Raw genomic sequence first — 26,951 nt, 5'->3', positions numbered from 1 at the left:
CAGGTGTTCCGTTCCGGCCGAGGGTAGGGGGGGGGGAGGGGCGGCGGAGGTGGGGGGGCTAGAGAAAGAAACAGAGAAAGGTGGGGGAGAAAACCAGAAAATAAAGAAAGTTGAAGGTGGAGAGAGTTGGAAACAGAGGTGCAGAAGAAATGGTGGGAGGAGAAGGAGGAAAGGGGGGGGGGATAAGAAACAAGGGAAGGAGGTGGAGGGGAAAGATGGTGGATGATAGGGGGGGGGAAGAGGAGGGGGAGCAGGGAGGCCGGCGCTGCCGCCACGATGTCTGCCGGCACCAAGGACAGCCCGGCGGGCAAGGTCACGAACCGACGGACATACCAGAGGAGTCGGCGAGAGGGCGATAGGGGGATGGGATAGAGGGGGAGGTGGTGGGCAGGGGGGGGGGAAGACGGTGGGCAGGGGGGGGGAGGTAGACGGTGGGCAAGGGGGGGGGGGGTAGACGGTGGGCAGGGGTAAACATAAGCCGGGAATGCAGAGATGGTCGAGTGGGCAGAAGAATTTGCCAGTCAGCGAGGACTCCAGCGAGCGAGGTGGTGCCGGCGGCCTCGGGCGCCCTCATGTTTCCACCTACATGTTGCTCCACTCTGCCATCATGCCCACCTGTTTCCTAAATTCCGCCCACACAGCACCCCGGGGGCCCGGCAGCTTCAGCAGAGGCCCACAAGAAGCCCTAGCAATGCACCCCTTGGGCGCCATCAACAATTAACCCCGTGGAAACCTGAACCCGGAGCAGCACTTACGAAGATAGGTACAATGGGGCGGATAAAGCCAACGCTGACCCCTCAGACGGCTGGCTTGCACGGTAACAGTATAATTCCCGTTGCAGCTGCCAGTGCTGGCTCGCCGAACACTTCCCGTCAGGTTTTAGATGCAATTCCGCTGCAGAATCCCAAACCCGGCCACAATAACACAAAGGTAAGCAAGAAATCGATACCAGGAACTTCAAAGTCGCAAAAATGGAGACAGTTGGCGAGCGCGGCCAATAGAGAGGGGCTCAGCGACCCGCCTTGCATGACGCCCGCTCGCCCTGGAGGAGCACGCCCCTCGCCCCATGCGTGGCAGCAAGCCTAGCCTGCATACCTAGCGCCACCTCGACACACTGCTAACTCATAGTAACATGGATAAGACTTGCCCCACACTAACTGACTGACAGCCTCTGTGCGGACTGACTAAGGTGGAAACTGATGTAACTGTATCATCCGCTGTTACTTTCACGTCCAAGGCCTCCCTTCCTGCTGCCAATCGACAGTTAGGTTATAAGGTCCTAAAGAGTTACCCAATGTTTTCATCCCGAGCTCGCGTCCATATGGCGAGGGATACGTCGACCTGGATGGATAGGAGCTAACTTGCGGATAGGCAACAGAGCCGGTGAACCAGGGTCACGGTGCCACCTGGCACCGCTGATCAGACCAAAGGTAAGATAACTCGTATGCAGGTCCTGTGTTGGCTACAGCCTCGGCGTCGTCCAAGGTCAGTTTATGTCGACTGCATCAGCAGCTACGACACAAGTCATTAGCTACATCGTGTACTTCTGCCGTACGTCAGCGCGCACGTCGTGAACACTACTGCTGCGGGGTCATAACCTCTCATCCCCCCTACCCCCCAGTGTACACCGCAACCCCCCCGATAGGCCAGCACCCCCCACGCCGCCACAAGGAGTTCAACCTGCTGTAGGTCAGACAGGCCTTAATAGCCTGTCCGCCTGCCTCTATGATAATAGCGAGTTCGTGCAGGCTGCGACGGGGGGAGACCACCGAACCAACTGCAGCTGGACATTTTACCTTTCAGGGTGACACAATGTGGAGACTCAGCTGCAGGAGGGGAGGTCACACGCAGGGGAGGGGGGGTAGAGATGTGGGGGGGGGAGCAGGGAGGGGTGCGGGAAGGGGTTTGAGAAACCTGTAAAAGCATGCGGATGTTGCAGGCTGCCAGAGGAGGAGGATGAGAAGGCTAACTACAGGTTGTGTCGGGTAGCCTGCTAATGGTACAATTGTCACGTAGGGGCCAATTGTACCATTGGAACAGAAGGTCTGCAGTTTCCTCCATTCTTAAGTTCTTTTTTAGAAGGCATGAGGGGGAAATTGCAGAAGGAAGAAGGGACTTTTAAGAAACATAGGGAGGAAGGAAGCAAGCGTAGTTTACCTGTAGTCGGTTTCTAGAGTTTTTCTAGTTATGGAGGAAACAAGCCTAGTTAAGGATGAAGCAAGTCAAAGTTATGGATCCCTGCTTGATGGGGTTCTGGGAGTTCTTCTACTCCCCAAACCCGGCCCGAGGTTAGGTTTGACTTATGAGAGCTTGGTCCACCAGGCTGTTGCTTGGAGCGGCCCGCAGGCCCACATATCCACCACAACCTCTGTTTTTTTTCCTATCTATCGGCTTCTCATATCTAGGATGATATTAAATATAATTACAAGGACTTAATGCAGATCTCTCAAATATATATATATATAAAAGCCAGATGTCAATCAACTAATGTACAGGTTCCTGAGCCTACTGGGCTCTATCGTATCTACACTTGAAGCTGTGTATGGAGTCAGCCTCCACCACATCACTTCGTGTGTGTGTGTGTGTGTGTGTGTGTGTGTGTGTGTGTGTGTGTGTGTGTGTGTATGTGTGTGTGTGTGTATGTGTGTGTGTGTGATGGAAGGGTTGCGTGACGCAAAGATTGTGTGACAGAAGTGGTGTTAGACGCAGGGTTATCGATGGAGCACGCATGCGCACGTCAAGTCAATCGTTGTATTTAAGCGTCTACCTGTCCACAATTACCTCTAATGAGGTTGATAATTGTTGCTGCGGGTTGGTTGGTTCTCGACTCCGTTTATTGGCAGCATGACTGTCAGCCGTACTGGGGAGAACCAGCCGTCGTTCTGGTGGGTCCTGTTGAGAGAACGATCGTCGTTCTGGAAGGTCCTGTTGAGAGAACGATCGTCGTTCTGGAAGGTCCTGTTGAGAGAACGATCGTCGTTCTGGAAGGTCCTGTTGAGAGAACGATCGTCGTTCTGGAAGATCCTGTTGAGAGAACGATCGTCGTTCTGGAAGGTCCTGTTGAGAGAACGATCGTCGTTCTGGAAGGTCCTGGTGAGAGAACGATCGTCGTTCTGGAAGGTCCTGTTGAGAGAACGATCGTCGTTCTGGAAGGTCCTGTTGAGAGAACGATCGTCGTTCTGGAAGGTCCTGTTGAAGAACGATCGTCGTTCTGGAAGGTCCTGTTGAAGAACGATCGTCGTTCTGGACGGTCCTGTTGAGAGAACGATCGTCGTTCTGGAAGGTCCTGTTGAGGGAACGGTCGTCGTTCTGGAAGGTCCTGTTGAGAGAACGATCGTCGTTCTGGACGGTCCTGTTGAGGGAACGGTCGTCGTTCTGGAAGGTCCTGTTGAGGGAACGATCGTCGTTCTGGAAGGTCCTGTTGTGAGAACGATCGTCGTTCTGGAAGGTCCTGTTGAGGGAACGATCGTCGTTCTGGAAGGTCCTGTTGTGAGAACGATCGTCGTTCTGGACGGTCCTGTTGTGAGAACGATCGTCGTTCTGGAAGGTCCTGTTGAGAGAACGATCGTAGTTTGGAAGGTCCTGTTGAGAGAACGATCGTCGCTCTGGAAGGTCCTGTTGAAGGAACGATCGTCGTTCTGGAAGGTCCTGTTGAGAGAACGATCGTAGTTTGGAAGGTCCTGTTGAGAGAACGATCGTCGCTCTGGAAGGTCCTGTTGAAGGAACGATCGTCGTTCTGAAAGATCCTATTGAGGGAACGATCGTAGTTTGGAAGGTCATGTTGAGAGAACTATGATTGTTCTGGAAGGTCCAGTTGAGAGAACTATGATCGTTCTTGAAGGTTCAGTTGAGAGAACTATGATCGTTCTGGAAGGTCCAGTTGAGAGAAGGGTCGTCGTTCTGGTCTCTCCCTTAAATTAACATGGGAGGGACGGGGATACACCCGGCAATTGTGCACGTTTCAGGGGAGGGGGTGGAGGAGAGCCGGCAGTGTAAGGCTAATGCAGGCCTTTTAGTGGGAGAGAAGCCTGCAGTGTTTGGACGAAGGCGGCCATTTACAGGCCAGGGACGGAGGGGAAACTGCCTGCAATGTGGAGGCAGGCGCCGTTCAAGAGAGAGAGACAGCCTTCAGTGTTGACCGCTCCAAGCAACAGCCTGGTGGACCAAACTCTCACAAATCAAGCCTGGCCTCGGGCCGGGCTTGGGGGAGTAGAAGAACTCCCAGAACCCCATCATGTAGGACTGTAGCATGGTGTCTATGGGTCGGGATGTATGTAACCTGAGGGAGGGGGAGTGATGTTAGGGCTGGTGCAGGTCGCCAAGGAGCGAGTAACAGAGGGCTGGTGAAGGTCGCTTGGGAAGCGGAGGAAGGTTGGTGCAGGGCGCCTGGGAGGGAGGGAGGGAGGGCTGGTGCAGGACGCCTGGGAGGGAGGGAGGGAGGGAGGGCTGGTGCAGGACGCCTGGGGCAGCTGATGACTCGCTGGGCTTCCCGCAGCGTTGCCGGCTTCTGGAGTGTTGAGGTAGGGTTGGGGGGGAGTGTGGGGTAAGGTTAGGTGAAGGGAGGGTTCATAAAGGGAAAATTAAGGGGGTTAGGGGTTCCCCGGGAAGGGAAGGGTAAGAGAACAAAAGGGAGGAGCACGTCTGTTCTCCAGAAACGTCAATAAGAACCACATTGACTGCTACAGGTGAGCGAGGTGTGGAGCCAGGGGGACACGTCAACAATGGTGCCTCTCCAAATTGACTCGACAACAGCAGGGCCAGAGGCAAACAGTGTCCCATAACCCAGGCTCTGAACCCGAGTCTTCTGGCATACGAGGCGAGTGTGCTAACCACTACAGGAAGATTAATGATATTCCTGTATTACTGCATCATCCCCCCCCCCCACTTCCTACAATGAGATATGACAGCATATTATTATCCGCCATCCTTGACGAGAATATAACCCATATAATTTGTGTAGAATATATCTGCAATTCCTATTATATAAGTATTTATAATTTCTCCCTTTGCTTGTTCACAGATCCTTGCCAACATTTGTCCCTATTGTGGAGTGGGCTTCGCGAGTTAGGAGAAATCTTAGCTTGCTAAGCAAGAGGGGAGGGGGGGCTGAGACGCAGACGCTGGAGCAAACGACGTTCCGGCAAAACAGTGTTCTCACCTAGGACGAGAAAGACTCATAACGCAACAACACAAGAGAACTAAAGTCCCAGGCTCCAGTTCCAGTCACCCCTAACCTCCAGCCGGGGTTAAGATCCTCGCCAGGTGGCAACTAGTTTCTGGACCACCTCCCCCTGAACGGGTCTGCAGCAGGTGCTCCATTTGACCACTAGAAGAGGGACTAAACGTAGCCGAGGTAGATAATCCTGTTTAGAGTGCGGCTGACGTCGTCTACCCGAGCACCTGAGAGGCGACCAGAAACCGGTTGAGAGTGTCTGGCAGTACTCGAGTAACCTGTCTGTCAACCGGGAGCCGGAGTCAACACTTACAAAAAAAGTACTTACAAACCTGTGCATCTTTACTCAATCTTTGGCGGCGTTGTTAACATCTGTTACACACGTTGTGAGCTCCGAAGCACCGGGACGCTCTTTATAACAATAATATTTGATTGGGAAGTTTAAAATGCTCGTCGAGTGTTTAATAAGTGTAAACAAAGCCGGCAAAGATTGAGACAAGATGTACAAGTTCGGAAACATTGAACAAGCACATACGTCAGTGCTTGTTCAATCCTGACCCAGGCACGAGATTCATGAGATAGGTGCCCACATACGAAACCTGTACATCTATCCTCAATCATAGCGATTAGTTTGTAATTATTATACAGTTTATGAGCTCCGAACAACCTTGCAGCGTTTCCAAGCTCATAACCCGTTTAGTAAATACGCACTAAGCCACCACGAGGGAAGATGCACGGGTTTCGCAAGTGGAAATAGAAATGCTTGACAAATACTGGTCCTGGAAGTCCTCCCCCCCCCCTCAGTCCCCGCCCCGAGGCGCAACTTGTGACTGTGTGATGACTGAAGCGTGTCCGAGCGTGACACCCGAGGTCCGAGCGCTGACGCAATCATGCACCCCGCTTGCGTCCACCAGTGACGCAACTTCACTGCTGGTCTTGAAGGTGATGGTGCAGACAACCGCATGGACTACACCTCAGCTGGCTTCCGAGACCTTGGGACCCCCCTCCTTGGAGGGGGGTCCCAACGTCTTTACGTCTTTACTTAACTGTATACGAAGTGCCTCCAATTGTCTGAAACCAGTTGAAGGTAAATTCCTTTCCTGGTAGCGATTAGGTCAATAGCCTGGAGTTTACCTGTGGTTGGCGTCGGAATTTGGCCTCAAGTCCGCTTCCCCTCAGCTTAGTCACACCTCACCCAGCCAACGAGTCGTCTTCTGGCCTCCTGGAGTCCCTCACCAGCCCCATGAAATCAAGGCTAACACACCACCCGATTGTCTCAAAAGCAAATGAAACATAAACGAGTGAGTTTGGGTGGCTATAAACAGGACCTGTCCCACATGAACCCACAAGCCTCCTGCAACGACTTTTACTCTAATGTCTTCATGCACACTTACACCAGCACAGTCCCCCCTGGCGTCACTGTTGTCACGGTTAACAGTACCGACGGGCCACGGCACAGCAGTCACTACCGTTACACCGTCCTAATGGCAAGACGGTAGTTCCCACAGTGCCGTCTTAACAGTGCCGGCTGCCCACGGGGGCCCCCCCTGCTGCCCTGTTGTTCGCGAGAGGTGTCAGGTTAAGAGTGGATAGTCACTACACCTGTCGCTGGGATTCAGCGAGAGGCTTGGGATTCAAATGCCTTTACTAATTATATGTATAACAAATAATTTGTGGGTAGGATACGATACTAGGATACTATTAGGACAAAGCGCAAAGCCATTACGACTATATAGCACTTGGAAGGGGTCAGGGCAAGGATTTGGGATAGAACGGGGAAGAGGGGGGGGAGGGAAGGAATGGTGCCCAATCACTCGGACGGTCGGGGATTGAACGTCGACCTGCGTGAAGCGAGACCGTCGCTCTACCGTCCAGCCCAAGTGGTTATCTTGAGATGATTTCGGGGCTTTAGTGTCCCCGCGGCCCGGTCCTCGACCAGGCCTCCACCCCCAGGAAGCAGCCCGTGACAGCTGACTAACACCCAGGTACCTATTTTACTGCTAGGTAACAGGGGCATAGGGTGAAAGAAACTCTGCCCATTGTTTCTCGCTGGCGCCTGGGATCGAACCCAGGACCACAGGATCACAGCCTCATCATAACCCCCCCCCCCTCTACCTTATCCCACACCCCCAATAAGTAAACACAGTAAATATCACCATTGGACATATCTGGCAGGTAATCAGAGACCAATAAATCGTCAACAGCTACCTGAGCCTAAGAGGAGGAGGAGGAGGAAACTGGAAGAGAAGAGAGTATATTATTAGCAAGACAAGACACACCACACACACGACAAGGATGAACGCAAGTCTGAGTTACCGCCACCACCACCACAACCACCACCACCTGTTGGTGGCGCTGCGGTCGCTGCCAGGCACATCACACACATGCCTTGGATACCTTCGCTAGGCGCCCACCACACCACAGTCGCCACCACTACATATCCACTACACTATCCAGATGGGAAAAAATTTCCTCAGGAAGGATTGGTGGTTGGGGAGGGGAGAGAGAGGGGGAGGGGAGAGAGAGGGGAAGGGGGGGAAAGATTGACCTTTCCTACCTCCGTCAGTACCACTACACACCATAAAGAAAACTAACATGCAGAAACTGCAAGCAGTACAAAATAAGGCGCTAAGGAGAGCAGCAAAACACCGTTCACCATATGATCAGACAATCCGAGGAGCTCCACGAACTCCTGAACATACAGCCACTAAACATCAGACTGCAGCACCAAGCCATCAGGGTATGGAAGACCATCGAAATGTTAGAGGACCCAATGTTTGAAAGATTGCTCCAAGATGAGACGCCCCGCTCCCACAGCTGGTGGCCCAAGAGCCTCGATTCTCTGGACGAAAACCCCGCCCCACAGTATATAATCCCCAGATGAGTCATATATGTGTATATATGAACAGTTCATATATGTGTATGTATGAACAACTCGATAAATAATAATATGTATGAACAACTCGATAAATAATAACAATAAAATAAAGAGCCTTAAACAGAACAACATGTGTGGAAGCATCGGAGTGTGTATATATGAATGCCACATAGTATTTATCTATGGACATCCATATATGGTGAAACACATGTGAAGAACCTCTCACACACTCACAGCTCCCTGACAAGAGGGAGCCAGCTTAGCTTAGCTGCCAACACCCACACATCGTGTCAGCAAGGCGGACAGCCCGCCTGCTTTCATACCTCTCACTGTATTTCCCACTTCTATACTTCCCTTCACCTATGCCTCTCCTTCCTCTTTACTCAAAAAAAAAACTCCGTCAAGGTCACTAGACGTAGTGACCCTAAAGGTCACTAGAGGTGGTGACCCGCGGGTTGATCCTCAGTCACCATTTCACCTACTAACCGGTGTTGTCACCATCACAATCAACATCACCACTAAAGCCACAACACCACCATCACTGCCCTTTAAACACCACCACCACTCTCACCAACACTGCCATATACCACTATATAACAACTTGTTATATGTTGTTTTGTTATATGCCAAATCGAGAACAGGCAACAGTAAGGGACACGGAGGTTGAGCAACAGAGCCTAATGTAAAGAGGTGTAGGTAGTAGATCACGTCTCATAACGACACGTTGGAAAACCGGAATGGTAATATACATCGAAGTTAATAAACTAAACTGATCAAACAAGGTGTTGGGAAGGTGGGGAAGAAAACTAGTTAAAAAGGGGGCCATGAAAACAGCAACCCGTCTTCGACTCCATTCCATCCAGCGGTCGACCCCACAGACGCATTCCTAAATTTTTTACATGTTGTTCATTCAAAACGGGAATTTTCTCAAATATAAATTAATATTATAATATATTAGCATATTGTGCATATATAGGCATAGGTTAGGTTAGGTGTTTAGGTTCTGTTGGCGATTATTTGTATTTGTAGTACGTGGGTGAAGCATTTATAGCGTTGTGGTTCGAACAAAATTCGTCAGTGAAGCACTTGTTCCGGAAGTGTTCGAACGAAATCAGTTGTGAGTCGTGTGTAAACCGCTTTTCATTCATAAACAGGGGGTTTGGCGGGTGGATGGAATCACTTTTGGGTCTTTGTTTGGAAAACGGGCTGGGAAACTGGGTGGGTGGGTGAGTGAGTGAGTGAGTCGAGTCGAGTCGAGTCGAGTCGAGTCGAGTCGAGTCGAGTCGAGTCGAGTCGAGTCGAGTCGAGTCGAGGTGAGATGAGGTGAGGTGTAGGTGTAGGTGGCCAGGAAGGTGTGTGGTGAGGAGGACGCCGAGACAGTGTGAAGGCCCGTCTCAACTTATTGCAAGTACCAATTCCTTTTACAGCACCGCCTGGAGTGCCTGTAGGGTATCTAGCAGGTCTATTTTGATTACCACGTCATAAAGAAGTACCGAGACCAACCATTAACCTCCACTCTGTCACTCCCCAATAATATATACCTTCAATAATGACATAAAAATACATAAATTCTATAACTATCTTGATTCAAATAAATGTCTAGTAAAGGAAAGAAGTGTCAGGCAAGCAGGTGTGAAGTGATACAGGTGTATAAGTGTAAGAAGCAGTAGGGTGGTGTTAAACCATCACAACCACCACCACTCTCACCACTAACATCAGTCCTCTACCACCACCCCACCACCACTATCAACAACACCACCACTATCCCACAGAAAGATCACCAAATAGGAAAACGTTGCTGTGTAAAAGAAGTGAGTTTGGGGTTGTGTTATTTTTCACTGGAGAGGGGTGAGATGGGAGGCAGATATTCGAGTTATCTTGCAACAGAGCGCAGGCCGGCTGACAGTGCGTTGCTTTGCAATAGAGGGACCCTAGTTGGAACCGAGTTATTTTGCAAGAGAGCGTTCGACTGGGAGTGAGCTGTCCAGCAATTGGGGGTTGTGGTCTGGCGTGGGGGGTTGTGGGTCTGGCGTGGGGGGGTTGTGGGTCTGAGAGAGAGAGAGAGAGAGAGAGAGAGAGAGAGAGAGAGAGAGAGAAAGAGAGAGAGAGAGAGACCTCCTCTCACACCATGAAGAAATAATAACTCTGTCACATGATCACACAAGATGGGAGCCCCCGGGTCAGCGACACCAATACCAGCCCGAGGTTCTGGGTGACAAGCTATTTACACTATGTTTCCCCGGAGAGTGGTAGGCGCCACGCCGCACCAGCACACACCACCACAACCACACCACACAACCACACCACACACCACCACAGCACCACCACACACCATAATTCCACAAACATCATAACACCATGTGCTAGTGACCCCTAAAACAGGACGATAGATCCCTTTCTTATCTATCTCTAGGCTTTAAAAACAAATAACCATTTTGTCTCTGAAGAAATAATCCTAACTCACAACACAAATACACTTTTAGATAATAGGATCTGGCGGTGTGTACAATATTTCCCGATAAACAGTTAAACAGAATCTCGCCCCATTTAAACTTCAGCCATAAGAACACAAAAATAAAAATCCATGAGTATTTCCTCACGTATACACACACACACACACACACACACACACACACACACACACACACACACACACACACACACATACACACACACACACACACACACACACACACACACACACACACACACACACACACACACACACACACACACACACACACACATGTGGCTCAGGAATCTGTACACCTGTTGATTGACGGTTGAGAGGCGGGACCAAAGAGCCAGAGCTCAACCCCCGCAAACACAACTAGGTGAGTACAACTAGGTGAGTACACATACACACACACACACACACACACACACACACACACACACACACATACACACACCGGTAGATAAAGACAGGCTATTTAACACAAGGGGCACACGCACTAGGGGACACAGGTGGAAACTGAGTGCCCAAATGAGCCACAGAGATATTAGAAAGATTTTTTTTTGTATCAGAGTGGTTGACAAATGGAATGCATTAGGGCAGTGATGTGGTGGAGGCTGACTCCATACACAGTTTCAAGTGTAGATATGATAGAGCCCAGTAGGCTCAGGAACCTGTACACCTGTTGATTGACAGTTGAGAGTCGGGACCAAAGAGCCCAGTAGAGCTCAACCCCCGCAAGCACAAATAGGTGAAAACACACACAAACGCGTTGTCCATCGGTCTGGACACTGTCAACACTACACATTTCTTGGGCAATAACGTGAGCGTTCAAAACATGAGCAGCAGTAGCAGCAGCAGCAGAGGCAGTCTCAGCAGTCTCAGGAACTGGGACAGTTGCCGTGGTTAAGATGAAGGCTTGCCTTACAAGAGTACTCTCAGTACTCTCCACCACCATACAATATTAATGTTGGAATTACTGGAGCTGGTTAAGTCATCGAGGGCCACGGAGGGGGTTTTCTCCTCTTAGAACACACTTCGCCAATCGTTTAATATCCGGATTCTCAAATTACTGGTGGGAGGACAGGGACGTGAACAGCGAGGGGACGGTGCTCTATCGTCCTACCCAGGGTTCGATCCTGTGTCTTCTCCCATGCGAAGTGAACGGAAGGGAATTATGAGGGGGGGGGGAGGAGAAAGCGCCAAGCCATTATGACTACATAGCACTGGGAAGGGGTCAGGATAAAGGTTTGCGATGAGACGAAGGAAATGGAATGGTGCCCAACCACTTGGACGGTCGGGAATTGAACGTCGACCTGCATGAAGCGAGACCGTCGCTCTACCGTCCAGCCCAAGTGGTTGGGTGACTGAGGGCGCCAACGACTCTACACCAAAGGGTACATCTACAAAGTCAAAGATAACATAATTCTGATCTTACTTGTGGTCAGTTTTGAATAATTCTGCTTCCCCAGCCCCGTCAGAGACCAGTCTTCCAAGGGCGTAGCTTGATCAACGAGATTATTGGTGGTGGCGGTCCGCTGATACGGCACGTGCTGCAGGAGCTTACTGCACACTCAAGACACGACACCCCAGTGTAACGCACCTCGCACAATACCCCTTTGTTGTGAATTGTGTGGTGTGCACGAGCGGTGTGACCAACCACTCAACTTCACTCACTCGACCAGCGAGTGAGTAACAAACTAACGACTTGCTGTACGCACCAGTGAGTAAATGTTGGCATGAGTATACATGTGTCAGGAAGCAACAGCCAAGTTGACCATTTATGGCGCAACGGGAGAAGGGAAGGGGAAGGGAACTATCAGGGAGAAAGCGCCAAGCCATTACAACTATATTGCACTGGGAAGGGGTCAGGATAAGGATTTTGGGATGGGACGGGGGGAAGGAATGGCACCCAACCACTTGGACGGTCGGGGATTGAACGCCGACCTGCAAGAAGCGAGACCGTCGCTCTACCGTCCGACCCAAGTGGTTGGGGAGAAGCAACAACAGGCATGTTGGTCACTCATGATGCAAGGTCATCCGCGTGGCTGACTGTCCGAGACTACGAGAGAGAGAGAGAGAGAGAGAGAGAGAGAGAGAGAGAGAGAGAGAGAGAGAGAGAGAGAGAGAGAGAGAGAGAGAGAGAGAGAGAGAGAGAGAGAGGGGCAGGCAGACAGACAGAGAGACAGACAGAGACAGACACCCGAGCACCAACAGATACCCCTTCTCACACATATATATACAACAAAAATGTTCAATTTTCGTAAAGTTAGGATACGTTGGTTTAAAAGAGTAGCGGCGACGTAGAGAGGTGAGTACTTGTCTCAAGTCTTGCAGCCCAACTCCAATGTTTGTGGTGTAGTCCGCGGGAGAACACGCCAGAGAGGCGCTGCTGGTACGCTTCTGTTTGTAAACAAACCGAGGTCCTCGTAGAGGGGTGTGACTGGGGATGAATGAACATTTGGCTGACAGCCTCTGGCTGAAAACAGGACCGTTGTTACACGTGCATTTGGTGCTGCATCCCCTGTAAAACGGGCCAGTACACGTATTCTTATAACCACGTGTTTACCTGGCGTCGGTTTCCAGAGTTCTACTGTGTAACAAATTATGTGTACACCAAACTGTATTTACTAAACTACGTGTATGCAAACATAATTGTACACTATGTGTATATTAAACGTGTACCAAGCAACGTGTATACCAAGCTTCGTGTATACCACTATGTATATACCACGGTACGTGATAGTAGAATACAAAACCGAAACTACGAATCGATGATAAACTATGATCATCCTTGACAGCCTGGTTGACCAGACCACCAGCCAGGAGGCCTCTGGTCACAGGGCCGGGCCGCGGGGACATTGATCCCCGGAACACCCTCAACGTAAACTCCAGACTAACCTCAGTTCGAACCCATTGTAACGGACCTTGACGTTGTGTGTGGTCTGGTCAATATAATCGGTGTTAATTCCTTTTCCTTCATTTGCACAATGCAGTCACGAGAAATCCAGTCGTATCTCTCCTTTCTTCTCCACCTTCTCAGGGTCCGGTGCTTTTACGCTCTCAGTATATCTTCACTGGGATGATTGCTAATGCTTGGTCATCACACTCCATGTTTGTCGGATAATTAAGGTGCAGCTGACAGGTACGCGGGGAATGAAGCGATCGGCAGGAAATACAGTACCACTAATTCCAGGGAGATTTGTACGTAATTCTTTTATTTATAGAAATAATAGATATTTCCGAGTGATAGTAGAAACTCTCACGACTTTGTTAACGGTCCAGGATGGACCGAGGGTAAGGGGTCCAGGATGGACCGAGGGTAAGGGTCCAGGATGGACCGAGGGTAAGGGGTTTTGGACGGAACGAGGATAAGGATACTGAAGGGACCGAAACGTCGTCCACTTCCTGTCATATGTGTGGGGTTGGGTTTTTAACACTTATTCTGTGCTATCAACATATTCCAAGTTTGTCCACAGACGGCAGATGCGAACAAGAATAAAAGAATGGAACTACTCACTATTAAGACATCGGTTAGTAAAAAGTGTAAGGCTGGCAAGCGATGGCGACCTTGACGGAGCAGTAGTCAATACTACACAACAATAAGAGCCTTGTACCATACCTGAGTCATCGCAGTGATGTGTGATGACTTTACTAAAAATCTTCTTCATTCTCGTCCGTCTGAGGTAGCTGAGAGCGTCGTCCACCTGTCCAGACTCCGCTATACTCTCTCTGGGTCCCACTACACAGAGTATAATGCACTTAAACAGTCCATCACCACCACCAGCTGATCCAACACCGTCGCATATAGAGCTAATAGCTCTCGCCACAGTAATTGCAGGCTTCTTGTTATTAGGCGAACGAGCTAAATATTTGTATTGTGACCCTCGCGTTATCCTCGTTTCGTATCGTCGTGGCCCGAGGCGAACATTTCTTTGTTTACGTCGGTTTTCTCACGGCGGGACTCGCCCGGGTCACGGCCTCACAGAAAACGGCATGTAGCACCGACACCCACAACTATTATTTTTAATTAGTTTTCTTATAAACGGCACTAATGCCGCCTTCCCCCGATGCCAGGGTGCACAACACAAACATACAGTGTCCAGATCTCCACCAAACACCACTAAAAATATCAGATTATATCAGAGCAGGGCTCCGCCCCTCCCCCTCTACCACCCTCACTAGTATCACTTTCCTGGTCAGGTTAGGTTCGGACGCATACTGGAAAACTATGGAATATACTCGGAAAAAAACATGAGAAAAAAGGTGCTTGGGGGGGCGGTAAGGCACTAGAGAAGACCTCACAATCCCTACACCCGGAGCTCCTTGTCCGACGCCCTGCACGCAATTAGCACCAATTATAGTTAATAAAATTCTCACAGAACAGACGCTGCGCCGGCCAACGCCCGCCCCCTTCCACGGTGAAATTTGGACTGAGCTTTGGTCGTGTCGTTTGGAGGTGGTGGTGGTTGTGGGCCGGAGTGGCTGGCTTCGGGGGTAGAGGAGGGGGGAGAAGGGAACGCACTAGGGAAGGTGGGGGAGGACGCAGGATTATGTGTATATATGTGTGTGTGTGTGTGTGCTCACCTAGATGTATTGGCGGGAGATGAGCTACGGCTCTTGGGGTCCAGCCTCTCGACTCTTAATCGACTGGTGCATAAGTTTCAGAGCCTATTGAGCTGTGTATTCACCTAGTTGTGTTTGCGGGGGTTGAGCTTTGCTCTTTCGGCCCGCCTCTCATCTGTCAAACTGTGTGTGTGTGTGTGTGTACTCACCTAGTGGATACACACCTAGGTGAGTACACACACACACACACACACACACCTAGTGTGTGTGTGTTAGGTTGGAGGAGATATAGGGAAAGGGAAGTGAGTTATCAGCTGTCAGTACTTCCCAATTTTCTACATATTTAGCAGGTTCAAGGCAGCGACTTCGGGCTTCAGGTTGCTTATTGGCCCCCGCTCAGGTTCCTTACATCGAGGTTGAGAACCAGGAGTGCGGTCATAGTAAGGGAGGGAGGGAGGGAGAGAGAGAGGGAGAGAGGGAGGGATACTACGCTCCTCTCTCTCTCTCCCTCCCTCCCTCCCTCCCTCTCTCTCTTACCCACACCCCCCTCCCCCCCTCGACCCGCCCACCCCCACTGCCACCTGCCCATGCCAGAGCGCCCATACACCCACACCATCAGCGCCGCCCATAACACCCACCCATGCGTAGGTTGTGGCTCAGGGGGGGGGGGGGATACGCCGGCGTATGGGGCGACGCACGTCTGCCGTCTACTGCACTGGGATCAATAATGCCGGGGGGGGGGGATATATAATAACACCTGCATATTGGCAGGTGTAAAATGACAGGTTTGTTATCAGATATGCAAAGCCAGGTGTGTAATCACAACTCTCAGACAAAGTTAACGAGATACCTACTCCCCCCCCCCCCCGACGCACACCTGAAACTCTCCTGCTGGTACCATGGTACCATACCTGTTTAAACACATCTGAATGTTGGTGTACCTTATCTGTGTGTGTACCTGCATGCATATCTTCCTGAGGTTATCATGAGATGATTTCGGGGCTTAGCGTCCCCGCGGCCCGGTCCTCGACCAGCCCTCCAGGAAGCAGCCCGTAGCAGCTAACTCCCCAGGTACCTATTTACTGTTAGGTAACAGGGACATCCGGGTGAAAGAACACTTTTTGCCCATTTGTCTCCGCCTCCACCGGGGATCGAACCCGGAACCTCAGGACTCCGAATCCGAAGCGCTGTCCATTAAGCTATCAGGCGCCTCTACTATCTACTGCACCTGTACCAATGTTCTTCGCGTGGTCAACGTTATGTAGACTGTGGGCATATATATATATATATATATATATATATATATATATATATATATATATATATATATATATATATATATATATATATATATATATATATATCGTATACACGTAACTGGATCAGGTTACTATGACAGATTGGAATTTTCCAATACCGGCCGTTGTTGATGTTCCTGTTACTGGGAGTGTTCCTGTTGCTACTGCTGTTGCTGCTTGTAGTGGTGTTACGTATGCTGCTGCTGCTGCTACAATTGTTACTGCTTCTAGTGATGCTGCTACTGATGCTGCTGCAATTGTCGCTGTTACAAGGGATGTTACTGCTGTTACAGCTTCTAGTGGTGCAGCTGTTGACAAACGTATTGTTTAGTAGTAGTAGTATTTACCACTATAATGCTACCAGTATTATGAAGCCCTCTCGTGCCGCCGTCTCTACAGGGCCAGCTGCTGCTCTACTAGCTGTTGCCTCTACGTCAACAGCAACTATGTCAACGCCCCTTGAGACGACTGTTATCATTATTGATATTTTAATAGCTATCATGGAGCACTTTACTGCGCCAACGCTCTATTATCTTTATTGTTGTGGGTTAACTACACTATTTCAATGGTGTTCGAGTCTCCCTCTTGTGGTGCTCAGGTCCCTCTTGTGGTGCTCAGGTCTCTTTTATGGTGCTCAGATCCCTCTTGTGGTGCTCAGGTCTCTTTTATGGTGCTCAGATCCCTCTTGTGGTGCTCAGGTCCCTCTTGTGGTGCTCAGGTCTCTCTTGTGGTGCTCAGGTCTCTCTTGTGGTGCTCAGGTCCCTCTTGTGGTGCTCAGGTCCCTCTGGTGGTGCTCAGGGTCCCTCTTGTGGTGCTCAGGTCCCCTCTTGTGGTGCTCAGGTCCCCTCTTGTGGTGCTCAGGTCTCTCATGTGGCCCTCAGGTCCCTCTTGTGGTGCTCAGGTCCCTCTTGTGGTGCTCAGGTCCCTCTTGTGGTGCTCAGGTCCCTCTTGTGGTGCTCAGGTCCCTCTCGTGGTGCTCAGGTCCCTCTCGTGGTGCTCAGGTCCCTCTCGTGGTGCTCAGGTCCCTCTTGTAATGCACCATAATAAGTCATAAGCTATTCTTGTCTTGCACAGACGTCAAATAAATTGGTTCGAACCCCGAAGAAGCCATTAGAGTCCCGTTGGAGAAGGAGGGAATGTTCCTAATGATGTATAATACATCAGAGTAATGATAAAAATACATCATACAACAGGGGTAACACAACAGACAGAAGGCAATCAGAAGAGGATACATTAGGAGAGATGGCCGTTATCAATTTCAATAATGCTTGGTAACGCTGGTGGAGTTGTAACATGTAGCAGTGCTTGGCAACTTATGGTGTGGCAGCGTGACGTGACACAGAGGTGTCAAGAGAGTGCCACAAGACGTGACACTGTGCCACAAGACGTGACACTGTGCCACAAGACGTGACACTGTGCCACAAGACGTGACACTGTGCCACAAGACGTGACACTGTGCCACAAGGCGTGACACTGTGCCACAAGGCGTGACACTGTGCCACAAGACGTGACACTGCGCCACAAGACGTGACACTGTGTCACAAGGCGTGACACTGCGCCACAAGGCGTGACACTGTGCCACAAGGCGTGACACTGTGCCACAAGGCGTGACACTGCGTCACAAGGCGTGACACTGCGCCACAAGGCGTGACACTGTGCCACAACCCGTGACACTGTGCCATTGGTGTCCTACACGAGCAGTGGGGTGTGTCATGTGCCTGTGCTTGACAGGGGGGAAAGGGAGAGAAGGGTAAGGGGAGATAACACGAGGGAAGGTAGAGAATGTGAAAGAAGTGGGGGGAAGGGAGAAGGGAAGAGTGTGTGTGTGGAGGGGTTGAGGGAGGGGGAAATGAGGGAAGAGGGGTGGGAAGGATTAGTGTTGTGGGGTGGGGGGGGGTTAGGGGATGTAGTTGAGTGTGGATGATGATGGAAGAGAGATTACCTCTCACCATCCTCTCATCATCCGAATGATAGGAGAGTGGGAAGGGGGGGGGGGCAGTGTGGGAGGGTAGGCAAAGATGAGGGGGGAGGAGGTGTGAGGGAGAATACATTGTGTGCCTGGGGAGAGAACTGAGAGGTCAAATTGAAATTGAACTGAAATTTAAATAGGTTTATTGAGGTATAAATACACACAACGGGATGAGGTAGCTCAAGCTATTCTCACCCCATTCAGAACGTGTTTATATAATATAATATATATATATATATATATATATATACATACACATATATAAACACGGCCACACACAAGCACACACCGCTACATCTAACAAACACTGTCACGAACATACACTACCAGCCATGACAAACACCGCAGGCACACTTCCAAAACTCGACAAAAAGCGAAGAGGTTAAGAGGAGGAGGAAGAGAAAAAATGGGAAGTAGTAGGAGTAATAATAATAGCAGCAACAGCATTACCAGAAGCAATAGTAGCATTAGCAACAACAGCAGCAATAACAGCAACAGAAACAGCAGCATCAGTAGCAGCAGCATCAGTCAGACACACACCTCAATATACAAGCCCAGGAGCTGGAGCTTGTCTTCCTTAAACATTCCGTTGTTTCTTTTCGCCCATTTAAAGATATGGATTACATTATTTTGGAGGTTTGTTGTGGCCTCAATATTGTCTTCTCTCATAAAAAAACTCCTGGTGTCCGCCCCCCCGGCGTCATCTACAAAATATTATACAGTACTACACTCTATGTTCTTGCTCTTACCATTAACCCATCCAAGCGTACCAGCGTAAATGGTACCAGCTCGCGCCGGTATGTCAATGAGACCTGTATCGCACGGGTGTAAACAGATCCTGTTTACACCTGGGTTTATGCAGGACCTGCCTAGCATGGACCAGCATGATGGCGGCAGTGATCAGCAAACCATGAAGCAAACGACAGACCGCCAACATATAAAAACAAAACAATTCTAATACCATACATCTACACCGCACGGTGGGGGACCCCCGTGGAAAACAAACACCCAGCACGAAGTCAATCACAGCCCCCCCTCTCGGCGTGCCAAGGCCACACGGGTCGCTCCACCATACCGTTTCTTATTCCCCTCGTAACTAAACAAGAAAAACTGTATACGGGCCCCTGCCATAACCTAACCAATACCCAATATCCAGCGCCTGGGCTTCCCCGCCTACCAGAAAAAAAACACGCGTCGAAGGCAACTCATAACGCCGACAGAGCCTTGAGCTAGCCTCGGTTCGCACGGGTCTGTGGGGGTGAGGGCAGGCCCCAGTCTACTACAGTCTTCTGGGGGAGTTATACAGTCCAAGACACCTGCGGGGGAAGAGTCACCGCAAGGTCGTCACAGCTGTATGAGAGCCGCGCTTCCCTCTCTCTCCCCCTCTTCCCCCATTCCCATGGGGGTTAAATGGAGGTGTGTGAGATTTATGGTAAGAGGTGGATGGATGCAGAGTGATGTAAATGGAGGGACCGGGATGGAGAGGGGTGGTAATATGTGAGGACGAAGAAAGGGGTATGGAGACGCACCAGAAACAGTTGACAAGGTAACTGAGGTAAGGACGCTAGAAGAACAAAGCAGTGAATCTGTTCGCTGGTACAATGCGGTTGCAGCTGGCAATCCCAATCATTATGGACGAAGAGGAGGTGGCCGCGGGAGAGAATCAGTAATAGCAAGAATTCGCCTTGGAAACAAATATTTATGGAGACTTGGGATGGAAACAACAGCTGAGCAGCGAAGCTGCAGAATCTATGGTGAGAGGGGCCTCGTAGCCTGGTGGATAGCGCGCAGGACTCGTAATTCTGTGGCGCGGGTTCGATTCCCGCACGAGGCAGAAACAAATGGGCAAAGTTTCTTTCACCCTGAATGCCGCTGTTACCTAGCAGTAAATAGGTACCTGGGAGTTAGTCAGCTGTCACGGGCTGCTTCCTGGGGGTGGAGGCCTGGTCGAGGACCGGGCCGCGGGGACACTAAAAAGCCCCGAAATCATCTCAAGATAACCTCAAGATAAGAGTGTCGGACACCGCCTTGACCACTACTTGAGACAATGTGAACATCTAAGAGACATCAGAAATATGTGTAGCATAATAAATCCCACATTGTTTGAGTTAGGAAAATACTATCTCTCAAATATAAATACTGTTCTCAAGAGATTCCCCCATTTTGCACCCTCAAGATAACGTAAATTTTTAAGGGTTGACAAATGTTAATCTTCTTGTTCTATAGAAGTTTGTTTGATTTAGTTAGAGTTCTTGTTTGATTTAGAAACTGTACTTGTGGTCGATCTCGAACCCAATGATGTGAATTTTGTAACTAGCTCATCAAGATTGTAACTTGCTTAGCTAAATGAATTGTGGGGTTCAGTCCCTGAGCCCATTATGTGCCTCTGTAACCCTTTCCACTACCGCCCACAAGATGGGTATGGGGTGCATAATAAATAAACTAAACTAACTCTTGTTTGATAAGCTGTTCAGTTGAGACAGTTCAGCAAGTCCCAGCTGTGTCTGGGTACAAGTGACCGGATGAACAACCCAGCGGGTTTTCTTCCTATTGGGGAGTGTTGTACATGCTGCTATGGCGGTGTGTCCACTCACAGGATGAGCGGCGCTGCCCAATAAAGTCACCCCTCGGGGGCAAAATTAAAAAAAAATAGAGAATGGGGCAAAAATAAGCCGTGAAAAGGCAGAAGGAAGGAAGGAAGGAAGGAAGGAAGGAAGGAAGGAAGGAAGGAAGGAAGGAAGGAAGGAAGGAAGGAAGGAAGTAAGAGTGGCTAGGAAGATGGAGCGGAAAGTGAGAGACAATGAAGGGCAAGCGAGGGAGGCGTGGATGGGACAGAGGGCATGAGGTAGAGGGAGAGGGCATCTGGTAGAGGGAAAGGGCGTGCGGGCGTGTCCTCCCTCTTGTGTGGTGGGACAACACCCTCTTCCCCCGCCGCCGCCAGGGGGTTGTAAACACGGCCCGGGTCTAGGTACTAGGGAGGTGGTGGACCCTAGCTGCCATATATGGACCCTGATGTGGAGAGGAGGTGCTCAGGGCCCGGGAGGAGGAGGAGGGGCGGTGAATTCCAGTGAGGGGTGTTGGCGGTCTTGAAAGGGAAGGGGGGGGGGGGGCATGTCCGGAGATGAGATGGGGTGCTTGGAGGATAATTGGGATGCCTGGAGACGCGGTGGGGGTGGGCGAAGAACGCGTGTTAAGATTTAGAAGCTTAGAGGTGGTCTTGGAGAGCTGAGGTTTTCTCCAATACTTTAAAAGTACTGAAACATGTTTCTGTTTTTTGTTCACTTTTATTTATTCATGTGTGCATATTTTACAGGAATATTTAAAAGGGGTATCAGGTATCAACCAGGTATCAACCAGAGTACAGGAATACAGGACAGGACTTACTATTTACAGGAATAAGTATTAGACTTGAGCGATCTTTTGAGACAAAGTTCCGGTTGAATCTGACAGTGATATTGTAATCTAATTTTGAAAGTAGTTCCTTAGTTATTGGAATTACAATTCAATAAGTAATTGCTGAGGGAATGTCAATTTGGTCAAGAATATTTTGTTTGTTTGTATAGCCTTATAGACCCTCACTTTCACAAGCCTGAGATAGAGGCCCTGATAACTGAGTGGAGAGCGCTTCGGATTCGTAGTCCTGAGGTTCCGGGTTCGATCCCCCGGTGGAGGCGGAAACAAATAGACAGAGTTTCTTTCACCCTGATGCCCATGTTACCTAGCAGTAAATAGGTACCTGGGAGTTAGACAGCTGCTACGGGCAACTTCCTGGGTGTGTGTAACGAAAAGGAGCCCTGGTCAAGGACCGGGCCGCGGGATCGCTTTAAGCCCCGATATCATCTCAAGATAACTTCAAGATAGCCTAGTGGCAGTATTTGTTATCCGTCCTCCTGTGATGGCGTCTGTACTGAAGGTGAAGTAGCCTTTACCAGGCAACTGATCGGCCGTTATCTTGAGGTTATCTTGAGATGATTTCAGGGCTTTTTTTTAGTGTCCCCGCGGCCCGGTCCTCGACCAGGCCTCCACCCCCAGGAAGCAGCCCGTGACAGCTGACTAACACCCAGGTACCTATTTACTGCTAGGTAACAGGGGCATAGGGTGAAAGAAACTCTGCCCATTGTTTCTCGCCGGCGCCTGGGATCGAACCCAGGACCACAGGATCACAAGTCCAGCGTGCTGTCCACTCGGCCGACCGGCTCCCAACAGTTGGGTGTTCACGTAGGAATGCAGACGATCAGTCACAACATCTACGGGCTCACCATAGCCCGTGCTATTTGGAACTTGTTCCAAGTAGCGAATCTTAAACAACAACAACAATAGTCACAATATCGTGCCTGAAGATATGGTGACCAAACCACACATCACAAGATGGAGAGACGACGACGTTTCGGTCCGTCTGGACCATTATCAAGTTGTAAGTGGTTTTATAATGGTCCAGGACGGACCGAAACGTCGTCGTCTCTCCATCTTGTGATGTGTGGTCTGGTCTTCACGTAGTAATCCCTGTTTTCTTCTTTAATCCCGTTTTCTTCTTTAATCCCCCGTTGTCTTCTTTAATCCCGTTTTCTTCTTTAATCCCCTGTTTTCTTCTTTAATCCCGTTTTCTTCTTTAATCCCCCGTTGTCTTCTTTAATCCCGTTTTCTTCTTTAATCCCCTGTTTTCTTCTTTAATCCCGTTTTCTTCTTTAATCCCCTGTTTTCTTCTTTAATCTCGTTTTCTTCTTTTTTACTTCTTCACAGCTGACGGTTGTTGACCTGGCTGCTGAGTCTGGCTATTGTTAAAACAGAAACCACGTACGAAACTCCGTCAAATCATAACATTAAACGAAAAGGCTAATTTAAAGTCTGCCCGAAACGCTGCGCGTACTAGTGGCTTTACAAGAATGTAAACACATCATGCTATGTACTCTCATAAACCCAATGTAACTTCTTGTATACATAAATAAATAAATAAATAAATATAGGATTTGGGTACTCATGTCGGAAGACCTTACCTTTAAAGAACACAATAAAGTAGCCGTCACAACTGCAAGAAAAATGACAGGTTGGATAACAAGAACCTTTCACACTAGAGGTGCTATACCGATGATGATATTCTTCAAGACGCTTGTGCTCTCTAGAGTGGAGTACTGCTGCACAATGACAGCCCCTTTCAAAGCTGGAGAAATTGCTGACCTGGAGAGTGTGCAGAGACCCTTTACTGCTAGAATCTACTCAGTAAAACATCTAAACTATTGGGACAAATTAAAGAGCCTAAATCTGTATTCTTTTGAGCGCAGGCAGGAGAGATACATAATAATTTACACGTGGAAAATAGTAGAGGGGCTGATCCCAAACCTGCACACAGAAATAACATCACATGAGACCAGAAGACATGGCAGGATGTGCAGAATACTCCCGTTGAAGAGCAGAGGTGCAACAGGTACTCTGAGAGAGAACTCTGTCAACATCAGAGGCCCGAGACCGTTCAACACGCTTCCACTACACATAAGGGGCATAACTGGCCGACCCCCTCACAGTGTTCAAGAGCGAACTCGATAAGCACCTTCAAAGGATACCTGATCAACCAGGCTGTGACTCATACGTCAGGCTGCGAGCAGCCGCGTCCAACAGCCTGGTTGATCAGTCCATCAACCAGGAGGCCTGGTCGAGGACCGGACCGCGGGGACGCTAAGCCCCGAAATCATCTCAAGGTAACCTCAAGGTAACCCCCTTTTTACATCCTAGTGTCCCCCCTCCCCCCCCCCCCCCCAGCCCTCCACCTACCTGGCTGTGGTATGCTATTTACTGTCTATATATCGCCATGTTAAATTCCCTCACGCTCCACTACCTCTTGCGGGATGGATGGCATTCTTCAGTGTGTGTGTGTGTGTGTGTGTGTGTGTGTGTGTGTGTGTGTGTGTGTGTGTGTGTGTGTGTGTGTCACAGCACCTAACATGAGAGTAGTGCACGTCACATAAGCAGGCAGGAATAACGTGCAAGGAGCTACAGTAGCTAAAGGATACACTAAGGAACATAAGACAGTGTCCCAGACAGAGAAGTCACTGGAGATGTATTGATTGATCTGACAATGATCCCATCTGACGAAGTTCAAATCACCGTGCGGAGCCGGAAGATATTCAACGGTATGACACCAGAGCTGAGAGGCATGAGTTACGAGGAAAGACTAAAGGAATTAAACAACATTATCAACGAAAGAGGTGACCAACAGGGCTGACATGATCACCGCATAACTACTCCGGGAATGAACATGGCAGACAAGGACAGACTATTAGAAAATAGGTGGACAAGGCTAAGACACTGCATGTATCTTATACAGGTACCTACATTTTTCAGTGTCATAATGAATAAAAGGAAACGTACTAAGAAGCTGTGTGGCGGAGCCAGAGTACCAAGTGATGTGGTCGAGCCAAAACTATATACACAGCTTCACACGTAATACGATATATATCAAGAGTCCAAAAGACTCGAAAACCTCTACACCGTAAACCAAAATTAGGTGAACACACACACACACACACACACACACACACACACACACACACACACACACACACACACACACACACACACAAATATTAGAAAGAACTTTTTTAGTGTCAGAGTGGTTGACAAATGGAATGCATTAGGAAGCAATGTGGTGGAGGCTGACTCCATACACAGTTTCAAGTGTAGATATGATAGAGCCCAATAGGCTCAGGAACCTGTACACCTGTTGATTGACAGTTGAGAGGCGGGACCAAAGAGCCAGAGCTCAACCCCCGCAAGCACAACTAGGTGAGTACAACTAGGTGAGTACACACACACACGCACACACACACGCGACCGATGTAACCACTAATGCCTCAATAATGGTCGGGCCAAATACAGCTGAAATAACAACACACCAAAGCTCTCTCACCTGTGGGCGAGATGGGGGAGGGATAGGGAACAGAAGAAGGGAGATGAGAGAGAGAAAAAAAGATTGGGAAACGCAAAAGAAGGAAGTAAATGAAAAGGTAAGCAAAAGAGAGAGAGAGAGGTGGATAAGAGGAGACAGAGAGAGAGAGAGAGAGAGAGAGAGAGAGAGAGAGAGAGAGAGAGAGAGAGAGAGAGAGAGAAAGGTGGAAGGGGGGGGGGTTAGACAGAAAAGAGCTTTCACTCCATATTTGACCAGATTGAACTGGAGGTTACTGAGAGACATTCGGAAAGTGACATCCCACCTGCTTTTTGGGTCAATAAAGGTCGATAATCTCGCATTTTCTTCATATACGATGACCTATAGAAACATCTATCACTTAACTCTGGTATATTTACGACACACGGACACGCACGCAGTGTGTGTACTCCCCTCTGTACGTGAGTACACACACACACACACACACACGCACACACACACACACACACACACGCACACACACACACACACGCACAAAAATATTCAAAGGTAGATATGATAGAGCTCGAAAAGCTCAGGAATCTGTACACCAGTAGATTGTCGGTTGAGAGGCGGGACCAAAGAGCCAGAGCTCAACCCCCGAAAGCTACTGAACAACGGTGAAACAGGAGGTGAAACAACTAGTTTCACCTCCTGGAAAGATAGTACTTTCTGGAATTATGCGATCGATGTACCCACATATAGTAATGGTGCCCCAGTAAGTCACTTTCTGTACTATTTTTTCTTTTATAGTCAGGACAAAATACAGCTAAAGACAAACTTAAATATTCTTAGGCCTAGCATAGCACATATATGAGCTATATTAGGCCTCGGATAGTGCGTGTTAGGCCTACGATGCATAGGTTGGGTTTTATTAGCAACATAAAATATACAAACTTTTCCGGATTATCCAAATTCCATAACACAAAAGTCAACTTTCTGGTGGTCCATCACGACATATTGGTAATTTCGACCATATCGCTACTGTCATTTTAGCAGGCTGGCCTACACACACACACATACACATACACACATATTCACACACACACACACACACACACACACACACACACACACACACACACACACACACACACACACATACACACATATTCATACACACACACACACACACACACACACACACACACACACACACACACACACACATACACACATATTCATACACACACACGGGTGTGCGTGTGTGTAAGGGTGTGTTCCACCCTTAGCACGGGTGGGACACGAACAAGGGGGACACAGGTGGAAACTTAGTACCCACATGAGTCACAGAAACGTTAGAAAGAATTTTTTCAGTGTCAAGGTAGTTAACAAATGGAATGCATTAGACAGTGATGTGGTGGAGGCTGACTCCATACACAATTTCAAATATAGATATGATAGAGCCTAATAGGCTCAGGAATCTGAGCCTATTAGGGTCTAATTATTTATTAGAGCTTATTACCTGTTATCACTTTTGGGTAATTACCTATTATTATCACTTTTGGGTAACATAGTCCATCATATCTTGTACAGACTTATCTCTGAGGTCTGTGTCCCAAGGTATTTCCCTTAGGAAACTTCTCATCTCTTCATAATTCCCCTTTCGGTATGCCAGCCTTTTGTTTCCTAGTTATTTTTTGGGGGAGATAATTCCTAGCTTTACCAGGTACTCAAAGTTCAATACACTGTGATC

At 49.2% G+C, this 26,951-nt stretch overlaps 1 protein-coding gene across 4 annotated transcripts in view; it reads right to left on the bottom strand.

Moving 5' to 3' along the window:
* Positions 1–26,951, bottom strand: part of LOC123763092 (caskin-2) — a 439,015-nt gene that overhangs the window by 234,287 nt on the left and 177,777 nt on the right. The window contains exon 1 of one of the 4 annotated variants that reach the window (XM_069301226.1): positions 14,129–14,672. The exons of the other annotated variants lie outside the window; for them this stretch is intronic. Within the exon in view, the coding sequence (XP_069157327.1) occupies positions 14,129–14,177 (49 nt within the window). The 5' untranslated portion in view covers positions 14,178–14,672. Of the gene's footprint in view, positions 1–14,128; positions 14,673–26,951 lie in introns of those variants that run through there. 4 annotated transcript variants of the gene reach the window in all.

The sequence above is a fragment of the Procambarus clarkii genome, chromosome 5 (genome assembly GCF_040958095.1).
Source record: "Procambarus clarkii isolate CNS0578487 chromosome 5, FALCON_Pclarkii_2.0, whole genome shotgun sequence".
Classification (NCBI taxonomy): domain Eukaryota; kingdom Metazoa; phylum Arthropoda; class Malacostraca; order Decapoda; family Cambaridae; genus Procambarus; species Procambarus clarkii.
Note: the sequence above shows the minus strand (reverse complement) of the source record. Positions and strands in the feature narration are given on the sequence as shown.